This window comes from Salmo salar, chromosome 04 (assembly GCF_965601325.2).
Source record: "Salmo salar chromosome 04, fSalSal1, whole genome shotgun sequence".
Taxonomy (NCBI): domain Eukaryota; kingdom Metazoa; phylum Chordata; class Actinopteri; order Salmoniformes; family Salmonidae; genus Salmo; species Salmo salar.
Window position 1 is genome coordinate 48843997 of NC_138294.1, and position 16092 is coordinate 48860088.

Consider the following 16092-nt stretch of genomic DNA (forward strand, 5'->3'; position numbering starts at 1 on the left):
CTACCGGTAAGCGCGCATCATCTTCCAAAATGCCTACATAAATGCAACATTTTAATTAGGCCTAGTTAGAGTGGCTATGTCATAGCCTAGATATTGGGGGGTGATAGTGGTTTGTTTACATAGCAGGTTAGGATAACTAAAGTAGCAGGTTAGGATAATTAACGTAGCAGGTTAGGATAACTAAAGTAGCAGGTTAGGATAATTAATGTAGGTCAGGAGAACTAACGTGACAGGATAGCAGAATTAACGTGGCAGGTTAGGATAATTAACGTAGCAGGTTAGGATAATTAATGTAGCAGGTCAGGAGAATTAACGTGACAGGATAGCAGAACTAACGTGGCAGGTTAGGATAATTAACGTGACAGGATAGAAGAACTAACATGGCAGGTTAGGATAATTAATGTAGCAGGTTAGGATAATTAACATGGCAGGTTAGGATAATTTATGTAGCAGGTTAGGAGAACTAACGTGACAGGATAGCAGAATTAACGTGACAGGATAGAAGAACTAACGTGGCAGGTAAGGATAATTAACATGGCAGGTTATGATAATTTATGTAGCAGGTTAGGAGAACTAACGTGGCAGGTTAGGATAATTAACGTGGCAGGTTAGGATAATTAACATGGCAGGTTAGGATAATTTATGTAGCAGGTTAGGAGAACTAACGTGACAGGTTAGAAGAACTAACGTGGCAGGTTAGGATAATTAACGTAGCAGGTTAGGAGAATGAGGTTAAGGTTAGGAAAAGGCTTAGGGTTAAGCTTAGCTAAAATGCTACAGTTGTCAACAACTGTTATCACCGACGTGACAACAAGTTGGAGCTGTACATGTAGCCACAACTGTACAAACCATCAATCTTGACAAACCATCAGTATCTTAACACCGGTCGGTAATTCAGGCCAGGTGAAGGGTGTAGAGGTCGAAATGGGACAGAGCCCAGAGGAAGCCGGGATTAGTGATGGTTCATCCGTGAAAAAAATGCTCTTTTTGGTGAACGTTGGGAAGCGAATAGCATCGTTGAAAGAGACGTTAATTTGCGTCCCAGATTTGCATACTGCTACTACTGTTTGCTTGTGTAAATGGAGATAGAAAGGAGTTCCATGTGATCGTTACTGTGAATTCCTTTTTGGACCTGGGGACCATGAAGAGACCCCTGGTGGCATGTCTTGTGGGGTATGTATGGGTGTCTGAGCTGAATGTTATTTGATTATGCAGACAATCTGGAATTTTCATCACATTAATATTTCTCATAAAAACTAAAAGAGAAGCAGTTAATCTCTCATCAACCAGGAAAGACTGGGGTGCATGTTGTTGATGTTAGTTCTGTATGTGCAGTTAAGGGCAAGGATGCTGCTCTGTTTTGAACCAGCAGCAGCTTTGCTGGTCTCGCTTTGCTGCACTTGACCATATTACCAGACAGTAATCAAGATGGGACAAGACCAGAGCCTGAACAACTAGTACAGTTGATTTTTGCAGGAAGCCTCCTGCGTGGAGCTGGGACCGGTCTCCCCGGACTGGGGAGACTTACAGGAGATTGGGTGCGCAGAGCGGGCACGGGGCACACTGGGCCGTGGAGGCGCACCGGCGGTCTGGAACTCAGGGCTGGCACACCCCGTCCTGGCTGAGTGGTCACAGTAGCCCGGCACGGGCGGAGCGCTGGCACAGGGCGAACTGGGGTGTGCTGGAGAGTGAGGGCTGCCGTGCGTAGAGCAGGCGCAGGGTAAGCTGGACCGAGGAGACGCACTGGTGGCCAGATGCGCTGTGCCGGCGCACTTCTCCCTGGCTGCCGGCCAACTCTCGCCCGGCAACGCTGCGGAGCCCGTACTGGCCGCACCGGACTGTGCATGCGTATGGGCGACACCGTGCGCATTTCTGCGTAGCTCGGTGCTCTCCTCGTCACCCGCTCCCCACGGTAAGCACGGGGAGTTGGCTCAGGACTCCACCCTGACTCTGCTCAACTCCCCGTGTGCGATGCCTCTCGGCCTCATGTAGCTCCCTTAATTTCCTCTCCCAGAAACGTCGTTCTGCCTTTGCTGCCTCCAGTTCCTCCCTCGGTCGCCGGTACTCCCCAGCCTGTCTCCAGGGTCCCTTTCTGTCTAAGATCTCCTCCCATGTCCACGACTCCAAATATTTCTCCTGCTGCTCCTTCTTCCGCTGCTTGGTCCTTTTTTGGTGGGTGGTTCTGTCACGGGTGTCGTAAGGATTGGACCAAGGCGCAGCGGGTAAAGTGCTCATCTTCTTAATTTATTAGAAGAAACAGTCCCATAAGGTGCACAGACTATACAGGAAATAACCACCCACAAAACACAAGTGAAACAAACCTCAACTAAATATGGCCTCCAATTAGAATGATACTGACTGTAACTCCTTATTTAAAACTTCAGTGAACTCACTGGCATTGGGTGCTGACATGTAGATTGTGGAATCATCTGCATAAATAGTAACTTGTGTAAGACCAGTGGCAAATCATTTGTAAAAATAACGGCCCAAAGCAACTCATCAATCTACTCACAGTACCCCATAATGACAAAGTGAAAACGGTTTTCAAGAAATTTTCACAAATGTATTAAAAATTAAAAACAAAAATACCTTATTTACATACAGTACCAGTCAAAAGTTTGGACACACCTACTCATTCCAGGGTGTTTCTTTATTTTTACTATTTTCTACATTGTAGAATAATAGTGAAGACATCAAAACTATGAAATAACACATATGGAATCAGCATTCTGCAGCGATACGCCATCCCATCTGGTTTGTGCTTAGTGGGACTATCATTTGTTTTTCAACAGGACAATGACCCAACACACCTCCAGGCTGTGTAAGGGCTATTTGACCAAGTAGGAGAGTGATGGAGTGCTGCATCAGATGACCTGGCCTCCACAATCACCTGACCTCAACCCAATTGAGATGGTTTGGGATGAGTTAGACCGCAGAGTGAAGGAAAAGCAGCCAACAAGTGCTCAGCATATGTGGGAACTCCTTTAAGACTGTTGGAAAAGCATTCCAGGTGAAGCTGGTTGAGAGAATGCCAAGAGTGAGCAAAGCTGTCATCAGCTTGTTTATCACTTTTTGGTTACTACATGACTCCATATGTGTTATTTCATAGTTTTGATGTCTTCACTATTATTCTACAATGTAGAAAATATTAAAATAAAGAAAAAACCCTTAAATGAATAGGTGTGTCCAAACTTTTGACTGGTACTGTAGGTATTCAGACCTTTTGCTATGTGACTCGAAATTGAGCTCAGGTATATCCAGTTTCCATTGATCATCCTTGAGATGTTTCTACAACTTGATTGGAGTCCACCTGTGTGTAAATTCAATTGAATGGACATGATTTGGAAAGGCACACACCTGTCTATATAAGGTTTCACAGTTGACAGTGTATGTCAGAGCAAAAACCAAGTAAAAACCAAGCCGTAAGGTTGAAGGAATTGTCTGTAGAGCTCCGAGACAGGATTGTGCTGAGGCACAGATCTGGGGAAGGGTACCAAATCATTTCTGCAGCATTGAAGGTCCCCAAGAACACAGTGGCCGACATCATTCTTAAATGGAAGAAGTTTGGAACCACCAAGACTCTTTCTAGAGCTGTCCGCTCCGCCAAACTGAGCAATCAGGGTAGAAGGTCTTTGGTCAGGGAGGTGATCAAGAACCGATGGTCACTCTGATAGAGCTTCAGAGTTCCTCTGTGGAAATGGCAGACCCTTCCAGAAGGACAACCATCTCTGTAGCACTCCACCAATCAGGCCTTTATGGTAGAGTGGCCAGATGGAAGTTACGCCTCAGTAAAACACACATGACAGGCCACTTGGAGTTTGCCAAAAGGCACCTAAAGACTCTCGGACCATGAGAAACAAGATTCTCCGGACTTGAACCCAATCGAACATGTTTGGAGAGACCTGAAAATAGCTGTGCAGCGACGCTCCCCATCCAACCTGACAGAGCTTGAGAGGATCTGCAGAGAAGAATGGGAGAAAATCCCCAAATACAGGTATGCCAAGCTTGTAGAGTCATACCCAAGAATTGAGACTGTAATCACTGCCAAAGGTGCTTCAACAAAGTACTGAGTAAAGGGTCTGAATAATTATGTAAATGTGATATTTCCATTTGTAACTTTAAATACATTTTCAAAACTTTATGCTTTGATGTTATGGGGTATTGTGGGTAGATTGTTGAGAGAAATGTAAAATATATATCTTTTTAGAATAAGGCTGTAACATAACAAAATGTGGAAAAAGTCAAGGGCTCTGAATACTTTCCAAATGCACTGTATCTGATGTTAGAGAAACTTCCATTGAACAACACTCTTTGGGTTCTATTGGATAAATAACTCTCCAACCATGTGATGGCAGGTGATGTAAAGCCATAGCAAGTGATTTTTTTCAATAACAATTGATGATTAATAACATTAAAGGCTGCACTGAAATCTAACGATCATCTATCATCTTATTATCCATTTACTTTAACCAGTCATCAGTCATCTGAGTCAGTGCAGTACAAGTTGAGTGCCCTTCTCCATATGCATGCAGAAAGTCAGTAGTTAACTTATTCTCTGAGAAATAGCATTTTAATTGGTCAAACACAATTCTCTACATCAGTGTAATAAGAACAGGCAGCAAACTGATTGGGCAGCTGTTAGAGCCAGCAAAGGGTGCTTTACAATTTTTAGGCTGTGGAATTACTTTAGTTTCCTTCCATGCCTGTGGACACACACACTCCTTTAGGCTTTGGTTAAAGATATAGCAAATAAATACAGTCTACCATTCTCAATAATTTCCCATCAAGGTTGTCTATACCTGGTAGCTTGTCATTATTAGGTGGATAACAATTGTTTTTTCACCTCTCCCACACTAACTTTACCATTTTTTTTTTTTTTAACTATCCTTCTCTTTCATTATTCAATATGATGGTTCACTGTTCAATGTTGTCATTTCACTTCTTAGTTTTTCCACTTTACTAGTGAGATAGTTATTGAAATGATTGGCAACATCGAAATATTTAGTTATAAATGACCCATCAGCTTCAATGAACGATGGAGATGAATTGGGTTTTATACCCATGATATCATTGCCCTGACCTTAGAGATCCTTTCATGTCTCTATTTTGGTTGGTCAGGGCGTGAGTTGGGGTGGGCATTCTATGTCCTTTTTTTCTATGTTTGGTATTTCTTTGTTTCGGCCGGGTATGGCCTCAATCAGGGACAGCTGTATATCGTTGTTGCTGATTGGGAGCCATACTTAGGCAGCCTGTTTTCCTTTGGGTTTTGTGGGTGGTTATTTTCTGTTTAGTCACTTGTTACCTGACAGAACTGTTTGGCTGTTGTCGTTTGTTTATTTTGTAAAGTGTTCTCTTTTTTTCATTAAATTACAAAGATGAGCACTAACCACACTGCGCCTTGGTCTACTCCATTCAACAGCCATTACAGAACCACCCACCACAAGCAGACCAAGCAGCGTGGAGAGGAGGACTGGACATGGGAGGACATCCTGGATGGCAAGGGATCCTACACTTGGGAAGAGATCCTGGTCGGAAGGGATCGCCTCCCATGGGAACAGGTAGAGACACTCAGAAGAGCGGAGGCAGCAGAGAAAAGGACCAACAGCAACGGTATGAGGGAACACGGCTGGCATGGAAGCCCGAGAGGCAGCCCCCCAAAAAATTGAATACATGATTGTGGTGAATTTCCTACATTGGTATGACATATTTGAGTCATCTATAAATATTATAAGAAAGGTGTATGTTATACAAAATAAATGCTTTCCTTATGGGTTTCACATTGTTCTTTTTTTTTTTTACAAGTCAACATATAAAAAAAACATGAAAATTACTATATAGACTACATTACCAAAAGTATGTGGACACTTGCATGTCGAACATCTCATTCCAAAATCATGGGTATTAATATGAAGTTGGTCCCCCCCCCCCCCCCCCTTTGCTGCTATAACAGCCTCCACTCTTCTGGGAAGGCTTTCCACTCGATGTTGGAATATTGCTGCGGCTTCCATTCAGCCACAAGAGCATTTGAGATGTCGAGCACTGATGTTGGGCGATTAGGCCTGGCTCGCCGTCGGCATTCCAATTCATCCCAAAGGTGTTTGATGGGGTTGAGGTCAGGGCTCTGCAGGCCAGTATGTTTCTTCCACACCGATCTTGACAAATAATTTCTGTATGGACCTCACTTTGCACGTGGCATTGTCATGCTGAAACAGGAAAGGGCCATCTCCAAACTGTTGCCACAAAGTTGGAAGCATAGAATCATTTTCAATGTCATTGTATGCTGTAGTGTTTAGATTTCCCTTCATTGGAACTAAGGGGCCTAGCCCGAACCATGAAAAACAGCCCCAGAACATTATTCCCTCTGCAGCAATCTTTACAGTTGGCACTACACATTCGGGTAGGTAGTGTACTCCTGGCATCCGCCAACCCCAGATTTTTCCGTCGGACTGCCAGATGGTGAAGCGTGATTCATCACTCCAGAGAACAGCACTTACAGTTGATTGGGGCAGCTCCAGCAGGGCAGAAATGTAACAAACTGACTTGTTAGCGACGCCACATTGAAAGTCACTGAGCTTAGTAATGCCATGCCAATGTTTGTCTATGGAGATTGCATGGCAGTGTGCTAGATTTTATACACCTGTCAGCAACACTTGTCTGAAATAGCCGTGTCCACATATTTTGTATATATAGTGTACATTTTCACATAAGAGTTTCCATGGTTAAGCCTGGACAGCACCTCCCACTGGACATTTGATTTAAATAGTAAACCATCTTCTGATTCCTGAGTGTGTCAGCGCCGGGGACTCGGGATGTGGCTGCGTTACTGATGTCATGTTAATCAGGCCTTTTGATTTGAACATGTGGATTGTTTTAGTTCTGTAGGCAAGGCTACTTAATTTACGGGTCAAGCCTTAGCAGTCATTCTGATCTCGTTCCCAATGATCAGTGCTTTACTTTAGGTTGATGTCCAGCGGTTCTGTTTGTGTGTACTAGGCTATTTGATTGGATTTATGTTACAGCACTGGTAACACTAATACGTGTTGAAATGGAACCTGTTTCTGTCTTCAGTCCTTTGTAAAATTATGATAGATGGGCTACTATGGTATAGGTTGAACGTGAAAGTCTGCCTATACCTCTGAGTTTAGAGAAAGCATTACAATTGGAAATTAGCTATTATAAGCCTCGTTAATGCGATGCATGTCTGCTGAATTCGAGAAATCCCCCCCCGCACTCAGCCCTACTCAATTTAGAGCCACTACTGTGTTGCGGCCTTGGCATACTTTTTACTCAACAGTAAGCGATGAGTAAATAGTATGCAGTTTATATATGTAGTACGCTAGTATGGGTATTCCGACATGGCCAGTCAATCAGGCAATTGTGTCAGTTTGTGTATGTCACATTGGGCTGAAGCTACTGCCCTGGATTCAAGGGGTCTCACTCCTGCCAGGCTTTTGGGAGATCAGGTGGACAACGGTCCCCACGCTCTGGCAGCTTTCATAGCTGGGATAAGTTCCTATGTCACTTATGCCTGGAGACAGCCCTGGGTGGGTCTCTTTTACGTGAATGGAGCCAAAGACCACAGCTCACAGGAAAGACTCAGAATGCCCATCACTAGTGGGGATATACCACTTAGCCAAAAACTGCATGGTCTGCACACTTTTCCCCCACTGAGCTGTGTGGGTTATAATTATGTGCACTATTAAATGTAAAAGATCAATAAAAAAAAAGCACCATGAATAGACTAATAATTTGTTAATATATTGAGGAATCCAAATAGACTATCAGTTGAAAAATTTAAAAACTTAAAAGGAAAGGACAATTAACCAGACAAAGAAAACATGTTACAGGCAGCAGCTAGTAAATGTAAGTGCATTTTCTTTATTTAGGCATAAGGAGACAAAAACAGAACCCCCACATATACATCCACACTTTACTTGCTCTCATAGGCTTCTTCCAACTTGTGCCACCCACACTACTACATACCCCTGACTCCACATTGTTAAACCATCAATTGATCCCTGTTCAAGCTGTTCTGAAATTTCATCATGAAAAATGGAATGCATTTTTTGTTCACAGCTCGTTTACCGTTTGCTCAAAGGTTTTGGAAATAACAACTTAGTAGAATAAAGTCAAGTTTTGGAATTTGAATTTTACTGGAAGCATGCTGGAAAAAAACTAGATTTAGCTAGACATGCTAAAGAATAACTAATTTGGCAATACAGGAATTACCATCAGATGTGTGAACAGAGTGCATAAATTAACAAGTTAACCCAGTGGGTTGGTCATAGGCTTGCTCGTTAGTTTCTTTCATCTGCCTGATCCAGATAAACCTCCAAACAAGAGACATAACCAGTACTCATCTGTTAAAAGGTCATTCTGTAAAACCCATTTTGTAGTAGTAAATTGCAAGGGCAAATTTTCATCCATTAGACTTCGTTCTTCATGAGTTTGGAAATTGCAAGGCCAATCTCAGGAATGGTGACAAATCTTCATCTATTTCGTCATAATCCTTCATCACAAATTGCCATTTAAGATGTGTCTGTGTTCTTCATTGTGAGAAGTGGAATAATAACCACAAATTTAAACCATGAAACAGCATGCTTGATTTTTCTCCACAACAAAATACCACACCCCCAACAACCTCAAATTTGTACTCTAAACCCCCCTCACCTAATTCCTTATCATACTGGAATGAACAGCCATACCCATGGGATTTACATTAGTTTTTTTTCTTTCCCTGTAGGCCTCAGATCATACCCGAGATGGGATTTATACAGGCCCACCTTCAAGGGTGACCACTGACGAGCCTCCAAGCTTCTCTGCTAAGGTTCGCCGATCTTTGATGTCCTCCAAACCGTTAACTTGCCATTCATGCTTGATACCTACAATTGAACAAAGTGGTCAAATGTGAAGAAAAAACATTGACAAATGAATTAAGTACCCTAGACATACTCACACAGCGGTTGGACAGCATTACGATTCGTTCAACCTAAAAACATAGCGCTCACCTGTGAATTTCTTTTTAATGGCATCCTTTGAGCTGGCGTAGATCATTTTGCTCTTCAGTGGAGCACCATCTGGGGCCCTGAGATACAGAGAACAGGAGAGATGACCACAAGGTTCTGCATTCCTAGTTGTAATCAAACTGACTTTTTAAACCCAGTGCTTAACAGTTACCACTCACCAGAAGATGAAGACCAGGTCCTCTTTCTTGGTCTCCTTGGTCTCGTAGGTGGCGTCATAGAGGGCGTAGCGACAGTCGTCTGCGGGCAGCATCTTGACAAAGTGCAGGTAGGGGTCTGCGATGGTGGTACCCACGTCGCCAGTCAGGATCTCCTTACCCGATTCAAGGACGATGTGTTTCTTGTCCTCGCTCAGGCAGAACAGCACCGCCTTCTTCCGCTTCTTCTTCTCGTCCTCGTTCGCCTGGGCCTTACGCACCTTCATCTCGTTGAAGACTGTAATGACTTCATCGGTCACTGTCACCCCAGAGGCCTAAGGAGAAAAACAATCTTTAATGCATAGTGAACCCAAGAGATCCACGCATTTCATAAATCACTATCTGCCATTGCACTGCTAATTTGAGCATCTTACACCTGCACTGTCCATATCAGTTGACTTTACGGGGCCAGAAAAGATTGAGCAACTGTCATCAGTTACAGTGCCATCAGTAAGTATTCACAGCCCTTGACTTATTCCACTTTGATGTGTTCCAGCCCGAATTCAAAATAGGTAAATCATTTCCCCACCCATCTACACACAATACCCCATAATGACAAAATGTAAAACATAAGTAGACATTTTTGCTAATGTATTGAAAATGAACTACAGAATTCTCATTTACATAAATTCACACCCCTGAGTCAATACATGTTAGAATCACCTTAGACAGCGATTACAGCTGTGAGTCTTCTGGGTAAGTCTAAGAGCTTTGACACCTGATTGTACAATATTACACATTATTTTTTTTATTCTTCGAGCTCTGTCAAGTTGGTTGATGATCAGTCTTGCCATATATTTTCAATCCAATTTAAGTCAAAACTAAGCCACATTCAATGTCTTGGTAAGCAACTCCAGTGTATATTTGGCCTCGTTTTAAATTATTATCCTGCTGAAAAGTGAATTTGCCTCCCAGTGTCTGTTGGAAAGCAGACCAGGTTTCATTTAGTATTTTGCCTGTGCTTAGCTCTGTTCCACATCTAAGCATCCTAAAAAAAACTCCCTTGTCCTTGCCAATAAAAAGCATACCCATAACATAACAACCACCACTAGGCTTGCAAATATAAAGGGGGGTACTCAGCGATGTATTGATTAACCCCAAACATAACATTTTGTTTTAAGGACAGTGAATTTCTTTGCCACAGTTTTACTTTAGTGCCTTATTGCAAACAGGATGCATGTTTTGGAATATTTTTATTAGTTTCGGTTAGTATTGTGGAGTAACTACAATGTTGATCCATCCTCAGTTCGCTCCCATCACAGCCATTAAACTCTGTTTTAATGTCACCATGATGAAATCCCTGAGCATTTCCCTTCCTCTCCAGCAACTGAGTTAGGAAGGATGCCTGTATCTTTGTAGTGACTGGGTGTATTGATCCACAATCCAAAGTGTATTTAATAAATTCACCATGCTCAAAGGGATATTCAATGTCTGCTTCTTATTTACCCATCTACCAGTAGGTGGCCTTCTTTGCAAGGCATTGGAAAACCTCCCTGGTCTTGGTGGTTGAATCTGTTAAATTCACTGCTTGACTAAAATACCTTACAGATAATTGTGGGGGGGTACAGAGATGAGGTAGTCATTCAGAAATCATGTTAAACACTATTATTGCACACTATTATTGAGTCCATGCAACTTATTATTGGAGTTAACGTCTTCGGGCAAGGGGTCAGTATTCGGAAGTTTGGATGAATGAGGTGCCCAAAGTAAACTGCCTGTTACTCAGGCCCAGAAGCTAGGATATGAATATAATTGGTAGTATTGGATGGAAAACTCTAAAGTTTCTGAAACAGTTAAAATAATGTCTGAGTATAACAGAACTGATATGGCAGGCGAAAACCCAAAGACAACCCATCCAGAAATAGTTTTTTTCCCAGCTCACCCTTGATTACTATGGCTGTCAATGGGAATATAAGAGGAATACCTCCCAGATTGCATGTCAGTCTTTAGAAAGAGTTTCAGGCTTGTTTTTTGAAAAATGAGCTAGAATTTGTAGTTTTAGTAAGTGGCTCCCATTTTGGCTGTAGTGTTTGTTGCGCGTTCCGGTGAGGGCGCGTACTTCATTATTTATTTCCGGTATTCTCAGTCTTAAACTTGATCATTTATTTACATATTAGGGTACCTGAGGATTGATTAGGAAAGTTGTTTGATATGTTTGGAAGAAGTTTATTAGTAACTTACAGGATTCATTTGTATGCATTTTGAATGAGGGAAACCAGTGCATTACTGAGTAAAGTGCGCCAATGAAAGACTTTTCTGGGATATAAAGGACTTTATCGAACAAAAGGACCATTTGTTATGTAGCTGGGACCCTTGTGATTGCAACCAGATGAAGATCTTTAAAGGTAAGTGACTTATTTTGCTAGCAGCACATCTAGCCCAATTAGGCAAAGTATTGTTTTTTTATGATAATTATTACAGCTAGCGACTGGAACGAGCTGCAACAAACACTCAAACTGGACGGTTTTCTCAATCTCTTCATTAAAAGACTCAGACACTGACAGTTGTGGCTGCGTCAGGTGATGCATTGTTGTCTCTAACCTCTTGCCCTTTGTGCTGTTGTCTGTGCCCAATAATGTTTGTACCCTGTGCTGCTGCCATATTGTGCTGCGTCGTTGTCTTAGATCTATGTAGTGTTGTCTTATTGTGCTGTGTGTTTTGTCCTATATTTTAATTTAATAAATGTTATACGTTTAACCCCTGCCCCCGTCCCCGCATGAGGCCTTTTGGTAGGCCGCCAGTTCTAAATAAGAAATGTTCTTAATTGACTTGCCTATTTAAATAAAGGTTAAAAAAATAAAAAAATACAAAAATGGGTTGCTCACTAGTGGTGTCAACAATCTACCCAGCTATACAGAACCCAGTTACAGAACGTAATTAAACGAAACATGTTTTATTATCACCTGAAACAATATTTATTCTGGTCATATTTTGCAATCTCCCAAAATAAATGCGATGTCTAACGAGATGCTCTCCTCTATTTAGCGTTAACAACACTACAATTAGCAGTGGGGAGTAGACTACAAAATAATAGATTCCTCGACCGTCAACTGCCATGTCTGGGTGTCAAGCTTAGGAGTCGATTGCTAGCGGAATCTAAGATTCAGTATTTCTGCAATGGTGGCAACTTTTTTCCATAGTTTACTTTGAGAACAAACTCTTGTATCTTCCACAGCAAAGAAAGAGCAAGCTAGCGAGTGAGGGAGATGGGAGGGGCACAGCCAGAACTGTGCATTGGTAATCAAATGAAGTAGGCAATAGGCTATCTAAAAGCTATATTTTGCAATTTCTTGGCTTGCAATGTCTTGCGCAAGTTCACTAAAGTAGGGACAATCAATGAGTAGGCTGAGCTATTCTACACACACCAGCATTTTCATTGCGAAGAGAAAGAGGAGCAGGCGAGGCAGAGAGTCAGAACCGTGAGCATAGATACAGATGACGGAGCTATAGCCTATCAATGAAAATGGCTAAGCTTAACATCATAGTGCCAGTGAATTGAAGTTGAACATCGCCAAATGTGTCAGTTTCATTAGGCCTAATGTGCAATAAAAAGTATCCCCTATAGCTTTTAATGAAACCCTGGCTGGCTGTTGAAGTATTAGGTCAGGGCTCTCCAACCCTGTTCCTAGAGAGCTACCTTCCTGTAGGTTTTTGCTCTAACCCCAGTTGTAACTAACCTGATTTAACTTATCAACCAGCTAATTATTAAATCAGATGTGCTAGATTAGGGTTGGAGTGAAAACCTACAGGATGGTAGCTCTCCACGAATAGGTATGGAGAGCCCTGTCCTAGGCAATTGATCGCAAAGCAGCATCCTTGCTAACCTTTTTGGAAATGGCAAGTTCACTTTCTTACCTATAAACGGTCAAGTGCAAATACGGTTCAATAGTTGTTATTAGGCAGGACGTCTACCATAATGATTATGATCACACTTCAATGTAAATATTATGGGGAGAACTATACATTTGGTAGCCAAGCACGAGTTATCAGTGCAGCCTATTATCGTCTAGACATGACGGTGAAATATCTTCATGTCTACAATAAAAACCTACAGGCTTCCGTCATAAGTCAAATTTGAAAAAAGTATGAATTACTGGGAGCAGTTTAGAAAAAACGAATCATGTGTGAATCGTCCTCTGGAATAATGCACAAGCTTCAATAATCATTACAAAACCAAAGTGTAGTAATACCCGTCTGAATATGGCTATTACATGGCAAAGAATAGGCTTAACAGCGTAGAGTGCGCCGCATCATCCTGTGGGATCCGTCAAGGCTGCACACAGAAAATATCACTGAAATATTTCAGTTCCTACACATGACCTTCTAGATTCAAACCAAATATGAATTTTAGAGGCAAATTGGCAGCATCACGTTCATGTCAGTGCTCATGAACACAAATGTAGTCTTCCTAGAAGGACTGTGCAATAATGAGGTGTGTGTGAGCGCATCCGTTTCAGCATGTTTTGGGAGTAGAGCTAGAGTTGACGCCAACCACATGAGTTGGAGGCAACTCAAATCCGGGTCGGCCCCAGTGGGCGGGTCGGGCACCGGCCCACACGGTGCCCCCGAGAGCGGGTCCAGGCCCAAGGCCCTTCAGCCCTCCCCGCCCACGCTGACATCCGGCCCCCGGCTATCAGACACCCCCCCCCGCCGCTGCACCCGGCTGCGCCACCCTCCACGGACCTCGCTACCGTCCCGCGCATTTTGAATCAGTACATACAGCTTCATTGTTAATTTATTACATTACTTTTATGTAAATATTTTCTTAACTACTTTCTTAAAACTGCATTGTTGGTTATGGGCTTGTAAGTAAGCATTTCACGATAAGGTGTACACCTGTTGTATTCAGCACATGTGCCAATTTGATTTGATTCACAGAGAACAATGAGCAAGATATTTCACTGGATGTATAAATGTGAACCATCTGGTTGGTGTTTTCACTCACTACTAAATATGGTGATAAGAGAAACCCAGTGGCCTGCAGTGGGGGAAGATGGCGTTTTGGTCGACGTTCTGCTTATTTTCCCATCCATTAAACATTTGATCTCCATACAGTTTTCTGTTTCCAAAAGTAGTATCTGTAACAAACAGAGTGGTCTGCATTTGGAATCTTTACCCTTCGCCAAAGATCCAAAAAAAGTATATTGTTTAGGCGTGCAAGGGCGAATTTAGCTATTGCACATGTGCACTTCACTAAGCAGGCATTTCCTTACAGAAATATGCAACCAATAGGATATCACTAGCTCGTGCTTGGCACCTTGTTTGTTCTGCCCACTATGATTAATTTAGTCCCACTGGAAACGACAGGCTCTGGCCTATATTGGGTTAATTATTTTTAAAAATATACACAAATATTATCCATTCGGTAGTGGGAAAAGACTAAAGATGTACGGCGTAATTAAATACGTCACGATGTTTAAGGGGACATTGTGAACGAGGCTTTAGAAACACTGGCGCGCGGTTTTATAAGAGCAAGTCAAGTAAGAGGGAAATTGTGGCAGTGTTCCATGGCTTGCTAGTTTGTGCGGCTAACCAACCCTCAATGATCACTGAAATTGTTTAAGAAGTGAACACACGCAGTGAACAATAGACGACACTGAACAAAGTCCATAGATGTATTTCATCATATTCTAAGAACATTGGCAGGTTGTTAGCTAGTTATGGTACACTTCCTTGTACTTGCAGTAAGGGTGGGGTCAGCTGGAACTGGCGGTAGTCACCGGTACTAGTAAGGCTAACGCTTCAACAGCTATCTGGCACGGTCTTACTCTAACATAACATTACCGTGGTTAAATTCAAAGGCAATATAGTAAGGTTAGCTGGTTATACTTACCAATGCCAATGGTGGATAGCGTAACGTTAGTTCGCTAACATTGTTTTGCCGTCTGTTTAACAAGAGGCCTAACAGTTAACAAGGTAGCTTATGTGGCGACGCGGTAACTACTACCAAGGACGCCAACATGCACTAGTTCATGCCAGCATGGTTGAGAGAAGAAATGCCGAGGGGCTAGGTTAAAACGAGTTAACTCTGACAATGTAATTGAAATTAACGTTACAAGCCAGTTGGTAAATGTGTGTTCCTAGTTAGCTATCCATCCAGCCAATTTTCATCGACTGTGAAACTATGGTGCGAAATAAAAAACCAATTTCATGTTCAACGGGCCATGTAAGTACCCGTCCCCAATCCAGCTACTGTGTATATTTAGGATAACTAAGTTACAGCGATTTGAAACAAACGTAACGTTACCATGTTTGGGTCTTTTGTCTATCAGCGTCTGAAACGTCGTTCCTCTTGAGCTCGCAGCCTCGGACAACACCAGAAACGCAGAACGCGACTGACAGGTATAGTTTTTTACGGAATGACGTTTCACAGTGGCCACGCCCCCTGCTGTGGTACGGACGTTAAACAAATCCTCACAATCTGCTATTGGCGCGGGAGGGAATGTTACTTTAATCATTTTAAAGCTACCGTGGTATACCTTTTTTGTGCGACCTGACCAAATGTACATGTGAGTTATAGATCTGTCATTCTCACTGAACGCAAGTCTAAGAAGCGGTAGATAGGTTTTTGTGCACTATTTCTATGCTTCCCGTTCTTAAGGTGCATTTTTGCATCTTTTATTTTCAGTTTTGTACACCAGCTTCAAGCAGCTGAAGTATTTGTGGTTATGGGATTGATTCTCTACACTTTACTTGCTTGTTTTGTCACATCAACTGAAATTAGGCAAACTATTAGATTTTTAGCAACCAGGATCTGGCGGAACGATTTCTTTATATATGAGGCTTTTTAAATTATTATTTTTTTAAAGTATTTTAGCAGAGAAAAAAGAAGAAACCCCCACACTGCTCTTAATAGTATCACATCTCTTTTA

At 42.2% G+C, this 16092-nt stretch overlaps 1 protein-coding gene across 1 annotated transcript; it reads right to left on the minus strand.

Moving 5' to 3' along the window:
* Positions 1 to 7858: 7858 nt before the first annotated feature.
* LOC106603165 (cofilin-2) lies at positions 7859 to 15589 on the minus strand. The gene is made up of 4 exons (XM_014196473.3): positions 15468 to 15589; positions 9185 to 9495; positions 9009 to 9085; positions 7859 to 8882 (listed from the first exon to the last, which is right to left on the minus strand). Exons 1-4 carry the CDS (start codon positions 15468 to 15470, stop codon positions 8770 to 8772), a joined length of 504 nt encoding a protein of 167 aa, XP_014051948.1. The 5' UTR covers positions 15471 to 15589; the 3' UTR covers positions 7859 to 8769.
* Between the last annotated feature and the right edge of the window lie 503 nt (positions 15590 to 16092).

Coding starts and splice junctions, on each gene's coding strand:
- LOC106603165 (XM_014196473.3), bottom strand. Junction 9,086..9,184: donor GACCTGGTCTTCATCTTCTG/GTGAGTGGTAAC, acceptor TCTGTATCTCAG/GGCCCCAGATGGTGCTCCAC. Junction 8,883..9,008: donor CATTAAAAAGAAATTCACAG/GTGAGCGCTATG, acceptor GTTCAATTGTAG/GTATCAAGCATGAATGGCAA.